This window comes from Diabrotica undecimpunctata, chromosome 1 (assembly GCF_040954645.1).
Source record: "Diabrotica undecimpunctata isolate CICGRU chromosome 1, icDiaUnde3, whole genome shotgun sequence".
NCBI lineage: Eukaryota > Metazoa > Arthropoda > Insecta > Coleoptera > Chrysomelidae > Diabrotica > Diabrotica undecimpunctata.
Window position 1 is genome coordinate 104,080,753 of NC_092803.1, and position 16,622 is coordinate 104,097,374.

General features: G+C 32.7%; 1 protein-coding gene across 1 annotated transcript in view; it reads right to left on the reverse strand.

Moving 5' to 3' along the window:
* Kua (Plasmanylethanolamine desaturase Kua) overlaps nucleotides 1–16,622 on the reverse strand; it is a 320,306-nt gene that overhangs the window by 191,194 nt on the left and 112,490 nt on the right. The window contains exon 3 of the mRNA XM_072545835.1: nucleotides 7,263–7,521. Coding sequence (XP_072401936.1) covers nucleotides 7,263–7,512 — 250 coding nt within the window. The 5' untranslated portion in view covers nucleotides 7,513–7,521. The remainder of the gene's footprint in view (nucleotides 1–7,262; nucleotides 7,522–16,622) is intronic.

A 16,622-nucleotide genomic window follows, 5' to 3' on the forward strand; every position in this document is an offset into this window, starting at 1 on the left:
CGGCAGATGAAGTGGTCGAGGTGTTAAATAGGACAAAGAACGGTAAGGCAGTAGAACCTGATGGAATACCAGTGGACGTTTGGAAGGCTCTAGGAGAGGAAGAAGTTGATATTTTGTGGCAAATGATAAGTAGGATATATGAGGAAGAATGGATGCCCAATGCATGAAAAGAGAGTGCGATAGTATTGTTGTATAGATAAAGGGGATAAATTACTGTCACAATAATTGTTTATTTTAACTTATTCACTAAAATTGCACAATGGGAATTCACTCTATAAAATATTGCGGTTATCATAACTCCTAAATAAAAATCAAACAAAAATGTCATTTATTTAGATATTTATTTAGATAATAATTAATTATTCTAATAAATTTACAGTTTTCTCCTGAAGAAGTCACAAAATCGTGACGAAAGACAGAACGAATAGAGTTTTATTGCCTACAGACCGATTGCTGATACTATAAATCAATATATATATATATATATATATATATATATATATATATATATATATATATATATATATATATATATATATATATATATATATATATATATATATATATATATGTGTGTATTCAGTACTTTTTTGATTTTATAAATGTCTCAGTTTTGATCTGAAACCCGAAATTTTAAACAGTATAAACGTTTAATATATACATACATAGTTGTTTTTTATCTCTTTTTGGTAGATAATCTCGGCTCATACCTATTTTTACAATATTAGATGATAAGAGGATATCACTACAGGCATATATCGCACCCCGAAACGGAAGTGATAATTGGGTTTTTCGTGGATTTTATCTACCTAAAGTTTTAGAAATTACGTATAACTATTTCCTTTGAACGGAAAATAAATAATTTTATCAAATAATCACTCGTACAGTTTCTATAATTATGAGTAAAAATTCATACTAAAATGCTAAACTATGATGATTAAGCTTTAAAAATAAAAAAAGCAAATATACCGTCTTATCCAGTTGGAAGTGTGCTCTTAAAAAACTATTTTCCCTCTTTCTAGTTTCCCTCTTTCTTTCAAAATAGTTATTTTCCCTCTTTCACACATTTTTTTATCATGCGCTTAAATTTGATAATTGTTTATATATACATCTTTTTAATCGCCCATTTTTGGGTTTAAGGATTTCAGGTATTCGAAGAGAACTGTTTACACATTTTGTTCTTTTTCAGAGATGATTTTTTGATCTTCTTCTTGTACTGCCTATGTTTCGGATGTTGGCGACCATCATGGCAATCTGTATTTTGCAAACTGCGACTCTGAAAAGATTTGTAGTGTTGTGTTGTACCACGTACGTATGTTACGTGGTATGGTACAAATGTTAAAAAACTAACCGTAATTGCTGCTGAAAGAAAATCGAAACGAAAATCAGAACACAGAAGAAATACATAATACAGAAATACGTGGAGAACAAATAAAACCAGTAATGAATACAGTAAAAATAAAAGGGTGAGTAATATTACGGCATAACTGATAAAATAGGGATTGAAAAAAATTGAAAATAATGATAACGGAAATGTTTAACAAATGTATTGACCATCATCATTAGCATTTTTAAGTCCACTGCTGAACATAGGCCTCCCGTAAATAATTGCACCCGATCTTGAGCACTTTAAATCTATATGCGCTTGATGTCGTTTGACCACCTTGTTGGAGGGATCCTCGATTACGATAAGCATCATGTCCATGTCTCCATTATAAAATTTCCTGGTCCATCTTCCATCGCTGACTATGGCAACATATAGTATTTAGTTCCATTTTAGCGTTGTAATAATTTTAATTGCATTCGTAACATCACTTTTTCTGCTATTTGATTTAAAACTCTGTCTCTGAGCGATATATTCAACAGTGACCTCTTCATTGCTCTATATGCCACTTGTATCTTATTGATTGGTGGTTTATTTGATTTGATTACCTGTTAACGATCAATTTTTCTGCTACATACGTTAGAACTGGAAGTACACATTGATCAAAGAGCTTTCTGTTCAAGAACATGATAATATCTGATCAGTTTTCCGTGAGCTGCCCATATTAGTACTATTCTTCTGTTTAACTCTGTTATTTGATTTTCTCAATATATATATATATATATATATATATATATATATATATATATATATATATATATACAGTGAAGGTAAAAGTTTGTGGTCGGTATTGTAGAATTTAACAGGATATCTAACACAGATATAAAATCATATTTTCAGCGAATAGACAAAGACAACAATCATATTTCCCCTTGGTCTCCCCTCCACATTTCTAATAGACGCCCATTAGTGAGAGATTATTTCCGATCTAGCTTATACGTAAGAAACAGCAGCAAGGTTGCCTTATTACATATTTTAATTAAAACATTAAATTGATTCAAAAAATTGGCGATCAGTGGCGCGGTTATGTTGCCATTCAAAACTGGATGATGATATAAAAAACAAAATGACACAAATACTGGTACAAAATTTCTTTATTCCATGAGAAATTTACAGATTCACATTATTCTTTGAAGAAATAGTAACCTAATTTCCAATAAAACAAAAGATAATTTTGGTAACATCACCATTCATCCATCTCTTCAATAAGAGATGGATAGGAGACATGTTGAAGGCTATGCTATGTATTTTAGAGGTGGGTCATGTACGTTTTTATCGTTAACGAAACTGAACTGTTTTTCATAAACAAGTAACTAGTTAATTGTTTAAAAGTAGTTTTAAATAAGCGAGTACATAAACCAACATATTGGCTATTATCGTTTATGTGTATATGTATTGAAGTGAAAGCAACTAACGAAGGATATATTTATTATAACTTAAAAAATAAATTAAACAATACAAATAGTACTTACATTTACATTACACATTATTATTAAATCGCAAATCGTCTCAATTGACATTAACAAACATAAGTTCTTCCACTTTACTTGTTTTTAACCGTGTTCTTCTTTTATTTAAGATTAAATCAGATTTTGAACATGTCTTCACAAGAAACATATGTTGCTACAATATTACAATATTTTATAAATATAGTGGTTAAGTTAGGATATACATGGCGATGGTTTTTCCACCAGTGGAATTGACAGTTTCAATCTCCGTTCGAATTTTTTCTGGGTACTATATCATCAGACAAATACATGTCGACTTCTTTTATAACTCTCGATACAGGTGTACGTTTAGATGAGTCATGTCCAATTAATTCATCAAAAATACACCATGGACTTAAGTCATCTTTATCTTTTCTTGTACTGGTTGATTTTCAATAGTACAATCTTCTTTTTCTTTAATTATAGAAGTAATCAGCTTCTTAACGTTTTCTTTTGTTTTTTAGCTTCATTTTTATCAGAAAATCCCTTCATTTTAAATCCTTATTTGTCGTTAACGAATCTACGGTTTCTCACTGGTAAGCCAACTAGTTGATGGTTGATTCAAAAAAACTACGTTTTGTGTCGACGTAAACACAGGAGCAACGAACACTTTACGTCGACGAGGACGATTTGATGATCTGAGAAACTACTACAAAACTAAAAATAACATGCGACTCTTTCGGGACGGTGTACAGTCGGGCGATCGGTTGGCGTTGAAAATAAAATAACTAGGTATTCTGACTAATGAATGAGTTTCGATTTTCGATTAACCTGCATTTTCGATTTCAAATCTTTATTGATAGTTCGTCAAAGGATTTATTTATTGTAAATATTCAATTAAGAAATCTTTTTCTTAGTCAAAATTATTTACCTAGTATAAGAATAATAATTTGTATAAGATGCATCTTTTATGCTCCACTTTCTGAATATTGCAATGATTGAAACTTCTCCTGATGCATTTCTGTCCATTCCGACGGGTGAAAAAACTACCTACTTAGCCACAGAAGAAAAATGAGAAAGAATATATAGTTAATATACGGATACGTGACTAAACCCATATATCCGAAAACCGGTTTGGATTTAAGCAAGGGAGATCAATAACAGATACAATTTTCATTATAAGGAAGCTGATGAAAAATATAGGAATAAAGAAACAAATGCTTATATGGTATTTATTATTCCTCGAGAGGTTTAGTGGTGGGGGCTGAATAAGAAAGGAGTTTTCAATGAATATGTGAAGATTGTGAGAGATATGTATGAGGAAGTAAGAACTAGTGTTAAGACAAGTGTGGGGGAAACTAATAGATTTTACTTAACAGTAGGATTGCATCAGGGCTCAGTGCTTGGTCCTTATTTATTCTCATTAGTGTTGAATCTATCTTGATAGAAGAAGGGCTACGGTAGGATTTATCTGATACGGTATCACATCACTCCTCGGTAATAATGACAGTAAGAGATACAATAATTATGAAAGAAGCCTGGAAGAATGGATAGCCTTCGCACATGATTTAGATAACAGAATAGAACTGAATATCAGCTTAAAAACCGTTAAAAAAGTTGACCAAGAAAATGATAATTAGATCTACAGCAGACAAATGAGATAAAGAAATATGGTATGGAAAAAGGCGACTAAGAAAAAAGTGACAGCAATCCAGAACAACTGTGAAATTAAGAATAATTAAGAAAAAGCATGTTGACCTAATCATTTAGAAAATACTTTTATACCTTCAGATATGCAATAATAGATATAATTAGATATAATAATAACCCAGATAATGTGACCAAATCAATACACATAGACTTCAACAAAAAATTCATAAAACACCAATTGTATTAAATGGCGGTGCTATACCAAATGCCAATACAGCTAAATATCTGGACATGAATCTAGATTTCAGATTAAGATGGAAAGTACACATCAAAAAGAAAAAACAGAACTAAATATCAAACATAAAAAAAATTATATTGGCTGCTTGAAAATAATTCTGAGCTGTCAATACATAATAAGCTCTTATATATAAATAAGTACTGAAGTCGCTATGAACATATGGTATACCGCTCTGTGGATGTGCCAGTGCTAGCTACATCAAAATGATTCAAGCTTTCCAGAATAAAGTACTAAGGGATATTATAAATACTCCCTGGTACAAAAGAACTTGGGACCTACATAGAGAGCTGGGTACGGAAATAGTTGCAGACGTGATTAAGCATGAAAACAGAATTTGTAATTAAGTCAATGTGGAGGCTATTCACCTCCGGGATCAGCATGAAATAGTGAGAAGACCCAGGAAAACTAAACCTTTTAAGTTGGTGTAAAACCTCTTTAGTCAGTGTAAATATTTTAAGTTTAAGGAGCAGAGTAATTGTACAGTAATTGTGTGGTAAATGATGTTATTCCGGTTAAAAAATTGAGAAATACCATATGGGAGAACAAGTTTTAAGATTGTTAATAGAAAAAATAATTTGCTCGTTAGTCTAATTTTTATCACTAGTTGTAAATATCCAAAGCACCGTTTAGGTGTATTATACAAAAAATTAGTGTTGGATCATAGAACAGAGAAACCACAGGGCAACATTCACTGTTATACTGTATGCTGATGAAGTAGTATTGGTAGGAAATACTGAAAGTACTAGAACTAAAACTAGAATAAAAGCTGAATGCTTTTGCAGAATATTTAGAATGTTCGCCTTAAAGATAAATTTACTACTACAAATAAGATGATAACTTTCTTCCTGTTTATCTTTTTTGTGTACACATGACTCTGTGTGTTTTTCAATGTGTCTCCAGTAAGTTAGTGTCACATCGTTTTTGTGGTCTTACTACTGATCGTCTTCTCATTTGGGAACCATCTCTTGCCCGTCTTACTCTATTTGTTGTCATTTGGCTTATATAATCATTCCATTCTACTCTTCTATTTCTCACTCAGTCGTTCATGTTCCCCACCTTGCATCTCCGTCGTATATATGTACTTCTAATACTGCCTGAAGTAACTGCAGGGTAGACCGAGTAGCACTGCAGTTATCTCCGCCGGTCCCAAGCCCTGATAAAATGTGGAGGGTGATTGGCAAGGTTAGCAACCTACTAATCGTTAAACCGAATATTGCTTAAAGAAACAAGCCTCGGAACTGGATTGATAATACTAAGGCAACCACGACAAGAAGTGATAACTTTGGATTATGAAATTATTGAGAAAAGTAATAATTTTAATTACCTAGATCGGTATTACAGAGTAATGGAGAGATATATGAAGATACATGCAGTAGAGTTAGAGCCGGATGGATGAAATAAATGAAAGCGAGTGGTGTGTTGGGAACACAGATTCCAATATAGCTTAAGGGAAAATTTTATTCTTTTAATTCTATCCTAATTCTATTCTGTTCAAAAAACAGAACAGTAAAACTAGCTATCGTACAAGAAACTGAACATTGGAGAGTTAAAAAGAATGGGAAGTAACTAATATATGTGTTGGAAATATAGGTTGGAAATGTAGGTTAAGATGGTTAGGTAATATTCAATGTCGAGATGCTAATCATCCAATATAAAGAGTACGTGATTTACAAGTTTCTGGAAGAAATGGGAGAGTAAACCAAGAGGAAGACCTGGTGGCTGGTGCTTAGTCTGGACATGTCGATAAAAGAGATGGATATTGATATGACCCAAGATAGAAATTTATGGTAAAATGGAATTAGAGAGACAAACCTCCTCATAGGGATAAAGGCAGACATGATATACAGTTGCGGTAATCTGAAAACTGGACATAGCATGCATAATTAGTGCGAAAAGAACAGTATGCTACCAAAAAGAGATGAATATAGTATGAAATTAGTACCGACCTACGAGCTTGTTTTTGACAACCATTAGATTGAATTCTAGTTTTGTCAAAGTGACATTCAGTTTTGATAACAGAAACGTCAAATATACGTTTATTTTTTATTAGTAATAATTTCAATTTTATTTGCAAAAAAAACAGAATAAAGAAATTGATATTTCAAGTTAAACTGAACTGAACATCTAAACATAAAATTCAAATTTTTAATTACCATTATTCTGGAAGTAGTGCCAACGATATAATATAATCAGTAGGTTTCCGTTTTCATTCGAAGGCCATGTACCAAAAAAATATACAATTCACAATATATATATATATATATATATATATATATATATATATATATATATATATATATATATATATGCATTCGAAGAACTTGTACTCATTTTACAATGAGTAATAACATACACAGTAATGATTACTTGCACGACCAAGGCTGTGTATGTCCCAAAAGTGTGACCATTAAATACGTTAATAACCAGATTAGAGTTCCAGATGCGTGTACAGTGGTCAAAGGAAAAATAATATCGTATCTATTTTATGTATAAATCCACTTACCTTTACTGTAGAGGTTTGCCAATTCCTGAGCTCCTTTGTGCTGAGGCCCCCACCTGGGGCCGGATTTTTCTTTAGGTATGGCTGCAACAGCACAATTGGCGTTCGGATCATCTTCTAACATAGAATTTTCTAAAATTTGTTGTTCTGTTTTGACAGGAGCTAGGAGATTTGTGGCCACTGTGCACGTAATTGGGTAAACGATTTCTTCCTTTACTCTCGGCGAGCAACTAAGAGGAGGTAGAGCAGCCATTTTGTATCACTATAAATAAAAATTATGTTCAGAAATAATCCTTTGAGTCACCTTAGCTTATATCAAATATAACATTGAAAATAAAGTATAAATTAAAAATTATTTCATAATAATTTCGAAATATCAACTGATTTATAAATTTGATGTTTCAGCTTACGGGTAAGAAGTCATTTAAAAAAATAAAAAAAAAGAAGAGGAATTATGCAGCAGAATTGTTACAGTTTTATTCCATTAAGAATGTATCGACTTTTCTCGTAAAAATAAATCAAAACTCGTATTTTGAATATCAGGTATTTCCTCGTTCTTGAGGTAATCTACAATTAGTGCATCATCTCCTGATGATTTATTTGTTTTCATCTTTGCCATTGCTTGTCTGATTTCACTAAGCGTTATGTCTGGCATAAGTTCAGAACCTTCATTTAATTTGGGCTTTTAAGTTGTTTTTTTTTTTTAATTTTTATTTCAGTGTCCCGCCTACTACTGTATAATTCTTGATAGAAATCTTCCACTCTTCTTAATTCAGTCTTGTTAGTTATTATTTGGCCCTGTTTTTAATTTATTATTTCTCTTTCTTTCCAGATTATTTCCAGATTCTTTTCAGAATCTTTCCAGATTTAGTTTTCTTTGAAGTAACTTTAAGATTATTTTGTTTCTATCGTTTATTGGATTTTTTCGTTATCATATTTTCTTAAATTTCTTCTGATTGGCTTGTGTACCTACTTCTTGCTTCGTGTTCCTTATTTCTTCTTTACTGGTATTTATATTCTCTTTTATATGTTTCCTCTATTTCATTAGTTCATACCACTTTTTTCTGTGGCTTTAGCTGTTTAGTCAGGTAAAAATGAAAAATTACTACTATAAATATTCTAATATAATTAATACTAAAACTAAAAAGTGTACATCCACACTAAAATTGCTAGTGTAAAAAGTGTATCTATTCTAGTCGAAAAACCTCATAAAAATCACTATCAAAATAACTGAATCAAACAAAATTATAGCAAGAAAAAACAATTATCTGGAAAGACAGGGATACTCGCTTCTCGTCCAGTGATCCAGCAGGACATTTGTTTAAGACATTCCTAGAAATGGGCCAGGGAAAGGAAGGTAAATAACAATTGGTTAAAAACAAACGTTAACTAGATTAGCTAAGATTGACTACAGATACACGTTTCCATTATGTATAAATTTATTCAGACAATCGTATCACTAATAGTAAATAGGTTATTTAATTGGTACGAAGGAAATATTTGCAGAGTTTGAAAGTTGTTTAAAAGAGTTTCTGAATGTTGAAAATATTTGGAACACTTAAATATATTAAAAATATGTGGTCAAGATCTCCTTGATCTTGACATGTTCTTGACATAAGTCTGAATTGTAGTAGATTTTGATTTCTGCAAAATGAGCAGGATAACAAGCGTGACCAAATCTTATTAAGGTTGTTATACATTTACGGGTGGTATTAAATTTCTTAAACCATCTGGAATTTGGAATATGTGGTTGTACAGAAACATATTGTGTTGTTGAGTGGTCGACAAAAGTTTGCCAAGATGTTCTCCGATGATCTATTTGACTTTTTAAGATATCAGAAAAGCATTGGAAACACAAATTTTCTCATATGCTAAAATTTCAACTGAAGAGGTTATTGCCAATTTAGCAATATAATCAACATCCTCATTATATTTTATACAAACATGAGCTCTTACCCAAATAAAATCATTAGTTTTTTTTTTATATTTATGAAGTTGACAAGCATGTTCTTAATTTGGTAAATATAAAGATTATAATTGGGAAAGTATAGGGAGAGATAATAAAACTGTTTCCTGTTGTCTTGTATTCCAGGATATGACGGATATGACGGTTTAGTAAGTAGGTAAGTAGGTAGAAAATAGCTCAAAGTTCAAAATTTGGGGCGGGGAAAAATTTTATTAAAAAAAAAATGGTAGTAGCTAGAATAGTGAATTTTAAGACAAAAATATTGTTTTTCCGAAAGGTCAATATTTTTGAAGTTATTCGTGACTGAAAGTTCACAAATTACACGTCAAAAAAGCATGATTTTAAACAGTTTTTCGCGAATACACTCAAAAATTTAGATTTTATCGGGAAAATTGTGTGGATATAAAATTAAGCTTAAATTTATACGTGCAATGGAGGTATTGGACTAGACTTCGTTGCTCTCATACGGATACGTAGAACAGTACGTTATAATACATTCATTTTATTTAAAATGCGTTTACATGCTGATCCATAAGTATACATCCGTAGTCCAGAATAGATCTGATGTCAGATTTGTAAAAAAGCAAAGCTGTTGCTACGTCGTCTTCTCATCAAGTTTTGGAAATGGATTTTAAAAAATTGAGACCTTTATTGCTTTTGTCAAGCATATACTTGATGTGTTTTTTCATGTTAACTTTTAATCTTAAAACATAATATCTAGAATTTATGATATATTGACTTGCAGAAATTAAAAGCTTGCTCATTTAATAAATTAGTATTTATGTTAGGATTATGCCGTGAAAAAATACACACACTAGATTTATTAGTGGATTAATTAAAACCATTTTCACAAAACCAGTTTGAGAAACGTTCATGTATTTTCTAAAGATTGTAAGGACGATTCATATTTTGTCTTTTCTGTATAGACGAGGAAGTCGTCAGCATATTGGATTCTTTTATAAATAATATTTGGTATATTAAGACTATGATAATCAACAGTATATAGATGAAAAAGAAAAGGGCTTAAGACTGAAACCTAGGGTAATCACCAACTATTATAACGTAGCCCAAAAAATTCATTTTTATGGTTTCTACATTATAGGCTTCGTACCGCTTTATGTTGACTACCTGTAGAGAATTTATTTAGATGATTCTCGGATGATGTCCCTTTTGTCCCTAATTATTCGTTTTTTTTTTGGTTTTATTATTCAGGATTATTGAAGTCCATCTTCTTCGTCTCTATTTTGTGGAAGAAACTGTTCATTGGCAATAAGTCATTTTGAAGAAAAAAACTAATCAGGGTTTCTTGGGCCAAAGAGAGGATACGTTAAAAATTTGAACTTAACCACGAACAAATAAATAAGTAGGAGTCATGCCAAGAAATGGAAGGTCAAGAAATAAATATTTTCTTTCGGGAAAATACTGCAACACTAAAAGATGTAGTGAGATGTGATAAACAACAATATTCAATTTGCAAAACCTCTTTAAATAAATAGAAAACTCAAGAAACAAGACATGTCAAAAATAGCTGTCGATAATACGAGACAAAACGAGAATAGATCGAATACGATAAATAATCATACGCTGAAGTCCTGTAATCACAATTGTAAAAGAGGAAAAGTATAACTTAAATATTTACATAACTTTAAACATAGACATATAATACAAATAGACTGACTGTTGCAATACAGGCCCGTTCCCCCAGTGCGACAGAGAAAACTGATGCAAAGCAGTCTATGCATCTCTTTCTAATGGGCCAGGTTTATCGACCACGTGATTTAAATGACTAATGGAAATGTCACATGGTCGATAAACCCATTAAAAAGAGATGAAAAAAAAATGGGCCTGAATTGCAACCGTCAGTCTATTTGTATTATATGCCTATGAATTGAGAATTATTGAAATCTTACGTCAAAGTACCGGTATTTATGATTGACTGGATCCTTTGATTTAGATTGAGTTGTGCTGATAACTCTAACTCCGACAAATTCTAATGAAAAACTACAATACTTCCAATAAAAAAAAACTAAAGCAAAAACGGTCGGCTTAAAATGAACTGCAAGAATTATTCGAGCTAAGTTTCAATGCACTAGGTCACTGTACATACACTAGGATGTACTACACAGAGATAACAATAATTTCGAACACTACATAAACTGAGTTATGTATTTGAGAATATAGTATTTATGGTATATGGTAGAGGTATCTCAAAAATAAACTACCGATTATTTAAAGCAACAGTAAATAAAAGCATGTTTTTTTTATTTATTTATTTAATGTCGTCCGAACAACTGAGGTTATAGACAACAATGGAAAGTACATATTAAAAAAGAAGATTGATATATGTAACTTGTGATACAAACTTGATTTTAATTTAAATATCTTTTATGTTTATATAGCCGTTAAAAACTTTATAATATTGTTTAGATCAGCCGTATTCAAACTGTGGTACGCGTACCACTGGTGGTATGCAAAGCACCTAAAGGTGGTTACTCTATAAACTAGAAGAAACGAAGAATTTCAATAAAATTTACTAACAAATGTTATCTTTTACGTTGTTCATGGCAACGCTGTGAGTTTAAAGTCACAAGCGCTTAATTTCTTATTCATTGTTGGCAAAACTGAAATCACGGCAAATTGTCACCGCCCTTGATTCACGTCCATTCACGTCATCAGTTTCCTCGTGGCCGTCAGTCGTTGTGGTTGGTTTTGTAGAAACGAGTAATTTGCTGTTACTGATTCGTGCTAATTTTTGCATATAAAAAATGGATAAGTGGCTTAAAAGAGACAACAGAGCATCTGAAAATCCAGGTCCAGTGACCATCTCTTTTTCAGTGGCATCTGAAAAAACCAGTGTATGAAACCTTCGCCACTTCAAAACGTTCAGTGTTGGAAAATAAACCTAAGGATTACTTCGTTTGGAAGTTAACGGAGATAAGAGGCACAAAAAAATTAATGTCGAATTTCATTGGCAGCGACTAAAAAGCAGTAGAGGCATCCTTCCTCGTGAGTTTAAGAATCGAGAAGTGTGGAAAAGCACATACCATCAGTGAAGAACTAACGGGTGTTTTTTTAGAGGTATAGAAATAGAAGTTGGCAACACGTTTTTAAGGGGCGGCCATTTTGACAGCTGTCAGGTGATTATTATTTACTTTAGTTTGACATTTCAATATGAATAGACTGACGCCTGAACAACGCTTTCAAATTGTGCAAATTTATTTTGAAAATCATAGTTCTGTTCGGAATACGTATCGCGCACTACGTCCATTTTATGGTATACATAATCGCCCATCAGAGCAATTAATTCGATTAACTGTGGAACGTTTTCGCACCACGTTCACTCTTAATGATAATACGCATCCACGGAGACATCGTACAGTGCGTACAGAAGATGTTGTTGCTGCTGTTGAGCGTAGTATAGAGGAAGACCCGAATCAGTGTATACGCCATCGTGCACAGCAGTTGGATATGTGTCCATCCACTTTATGGAAGATTTTGCGAAAAGATCTTGGTTTGCGTGCTTACAAAATTCAACTCGTGCAGGAATTGAAGCCACACGATCACCTAGTAACGCGTAGATTCGGTGAATGGGCCCAAAACGAAATTGCCGTTGATCCCGACTTTCATAAGCGAATTTTGTTTAGCGACGAAGCTCACTTTTGGTTAAATGGCTACGTCAACAAACAAAACTGCCGTATTTGGACTGAAGATAATCCTCAAGTGTAAGTTGAGAAACCACTATATCCAGAAAAATTGACTGTTTGGTGTACTTTGTGGGCTGGTGGAATCATTGGTCCGTACTTCTTCAAAAACAATGCTGGCCACAACGTTACAGTCAATGGTGACCGCTATAGAGCCATGATTACTGACTTTTTTATTTCTGAATTAAACAACCATAATGTGCAGGAGCTGTGGTTTCAGCAAGACGGCGCAACATGTCACACAGCTCGTGCCACAATGTATTTATTGGGGGAAACGTTTGGTAACCGCATAATCTCGCGTTTAGGACCCGTGAATTGGCCTCCAAGGTCGTGCGATTTAACACCGTTAGACTATTTTTTGTGGGGTTATGTGAAGTTGCTAGTCTATGCAAATAAGCCTGAAACGATTGACGAACTGGAGGACAACATTCGCCGCGTTATTGTCGATATACGGCCACAAATAGTGGAAAAAGTCGTCGAAAATTGGACCTCCAGATTAGACTACGTCAGAGCCAGCCTTGGTGGTCATATGCCAGAAATCATATTTAAAATATAATGTCAAAAAATTATCTTTCAAATAAAGTTAATATCCTGTTCATATAAAAAATAATCTTTGTTTTATTCCACTTTAAAGTTCTATACCTCTAAAAAAAAACACCCGTTAGTTTTGCTTGCCGCACAAGATATGGTAACGTGTGTTTTTGGGAAAAATTCAGGTAAACAGCTTAATATTATACCATTATCCACTGATACCGTACGTCGTAGGATTGAAATAGTGGCATTAAATGTTAAAGAAACATTGGTAAACCCGATAAAAAATAATATTTCTTTTGCAATACAAATTGATGAGAGCAGAGATGTAACCAACTATTCTCAGCTTATGGTTTATGTGTGAAACCAAAAATCGAAGAATAGTACCTATTTTATGAGGCGTTAACGGAACAAACTACTGCCGATGAAATATTCAAGAAAATAAATGATTTTTTTGTGAAAAATGGACTAGACTGGAAACAATGCGTTGGTTTCTGTTCGGATGGTGCCCGAGCCATGATAGGAAAATACGGTGGTGTAACTGCCAAAGTAAAAGTGGTTGCAGAAAATTGTACTTTTACCTATTGTAGTATCCACAGGTAGCTAAGCGAATGACAGATTAATTTAAACATGTTCTTTATGAAGCCGTTCAGATAGTCAATTTCATAAAATCTCCAGCCTTAAACTCGCGTTTATTTTCAAAACTATGCTCTGAAATGTGAAGTGATTATATTCAGTTATTGCTACATACAGAGGTAACATGGTTATCAAACAGGAAAATGTTGAACAGGTTATTTAAATTGCGTTCTGAAGTACATGTGTTTTTAATGGAAATCAATTTTGAACTACGTGATCGGTTACTAGATGAATTGTGGCTTACAACACTAGCTTACTTAACAGACATATTTAATCGATTATATGACCTAAACTTAAGCTTACAAGGTAAATCACATAATCGATTTTCTGTAAACGATAAAATAAATGCTTTTATCAATGTTATATGATGAAAAATAGTGTTTTAAACAAAGAATTGTAGTCGTTTACCAATTTAGAAAATTTTGGGGTTGAGCATGTAATAAAGGTTAAATATGATCTTATTTTTAGCATAAAACAGCATTGTCAAATGCTAATTGATAAGTATAAAGAATATTTCGACCAAGACTATGCTCAGTCAAGATGGGGGGTTTGAAAATAGAGTTTTCAAAATAAGAATTAGCCGAATTCTGGCTAAATATTAAAAATGAATATCCATCCTTATCAAAAATACTTTATTTTTACTTCCTTTTACGACCACCTACCTGTGTGAAACTGGATTTTCTACTATGCTACAAGTGAAAAATAAATTTTGCAGTAGGCTTAATCTTGATATAAATTTACGAATGAAAATAAGCACAATTGATCCTGATATCGATTCACTTGTAGCTATGCAGAACCATCCTTCTCACTGAATTTTTAGACTGGTTAGACTGTAAGTGTTATTTTGTAATATTTATAATGCCCTTTTTTAAATAAGTACATTTTTTTGCCAAAATTAGTAAATTTTATTATCTACTTTTTTACTATAGTAGTACGCGATTGACGCAGAATTGATATAAGTGGTAAGTATAAAAAAAAGTTTGAGAATCGCTGGTTTAGATGGATATTGTCTCTAAAAAGCTCACCTATGTCGCTGGGAGGGTTGAGTTTACTGATCTTTTCCTGGAAAATTTGATAAAATATGTTTTACTGTACCTACTATAGTTTTGACACAGGTTGCAGTATAGGGGGTTATCTCTTATGATTCGGTAAAGATGTGTATGGCGGGTGTGGCCAAGTCGAAGTCGAGTAAAGATGACTTGTTTTTTTCTACGTAACAAAAGGCTTGTTTTTTTTTATTTGACTTAGTTTTTCGTAACACTGCGTCAATTTGTCTTGACTCGCACAAATAACTATGTTTTTTAAGCACAATGTAAGATCACTTGGAACTATTGTATTTAGTTGAACTTGACCATCACTTGTCGCTGCTTCGTGAGCTAGACGGTCCACAACCTCGTTATCGTGTACTCCAATATGAAATGTAACCCAGATTAATACCACGTGTTTGTTTTCTTTTGCAGCATTTTGAAGTTCTTTGTAAATGTCTTTATGAATAGGGTTGCTGGAGTATATGTTTTGGATGACACAAAGGGCATTTATTGAGTCAGTTATAATTTGTAATTTTTCTGGTCCGTTTTGTTAATGAATTTTAAAGCATCAAGGATTGCGTATAGTTCTGCATTGGAGATAGTCCAGTTGTTATGCAACTTTAATTTAGCATTATGAGTATTAGAGAAAATGACTGTCCCCACTTTGTCCGTTGTTTTTGATGCATCTGTGTAGATCTGTCGGTAGTCGCTAAATCTATCCATAATATCTTTGAAGTGGTTTATTAATATGGCTGGTGGGGATTCATGTTTATTAAATTTTGATAGATCAGTGATCACTGGTGGTTTATTTACAGTCCATGGAGGAGGAGGGTTTTCGGAAAGGTAGTATCTTTAGAAGAATTATTTCGCGCAGCAGCCAACAGAGAAAGGTTTCAGGAAATTGTAAACATGATGACGGCCAACGTCTGAATACGGACACGGCACCCAAAGAAGAAGAAGTATCTTGTCGGGAATATTATCCCATATTTATAAAGTTATCGGTTAATTCATTCATAGAAAGACGGATTGTATTGAGGGTAAGATGAGAAGGTGTGGCTGAAACGATTGTTAGGAACGTTATGGTAGACTGGTTTATCTGGAGAGGATATAAGTTTACAAGCAAACGACAAACTTAAAAAATTTCTGCATATACTTCGAAAGGCACCCAAAGCGACTCGCAGTCCCGTATTTTGAATTACATCTAGTTATTTAAGAACATATTTCTTGGCTGAGTTATATACCGCTGAGCCGTAGTCAATTTTTGATCAAACTAAGGATGAAAAGATTCGTAGAACAGTTGCCGTATTGCTGCCCCAGTTGATGTTCGACAGTGTCGAAATATTACTTAATGCTTTGCTGGCAAGTACCTTTTAGATTTTTAATATGACTTTTCCAAACCAATGTTTTGTCAAATGTAAGATCGAGGAATTTTATTTCTTTTACAAAGCTTAGATTCTTACCACTCAATGTTAAAATTGGACGATTCTCTTTTCGCTTTTTT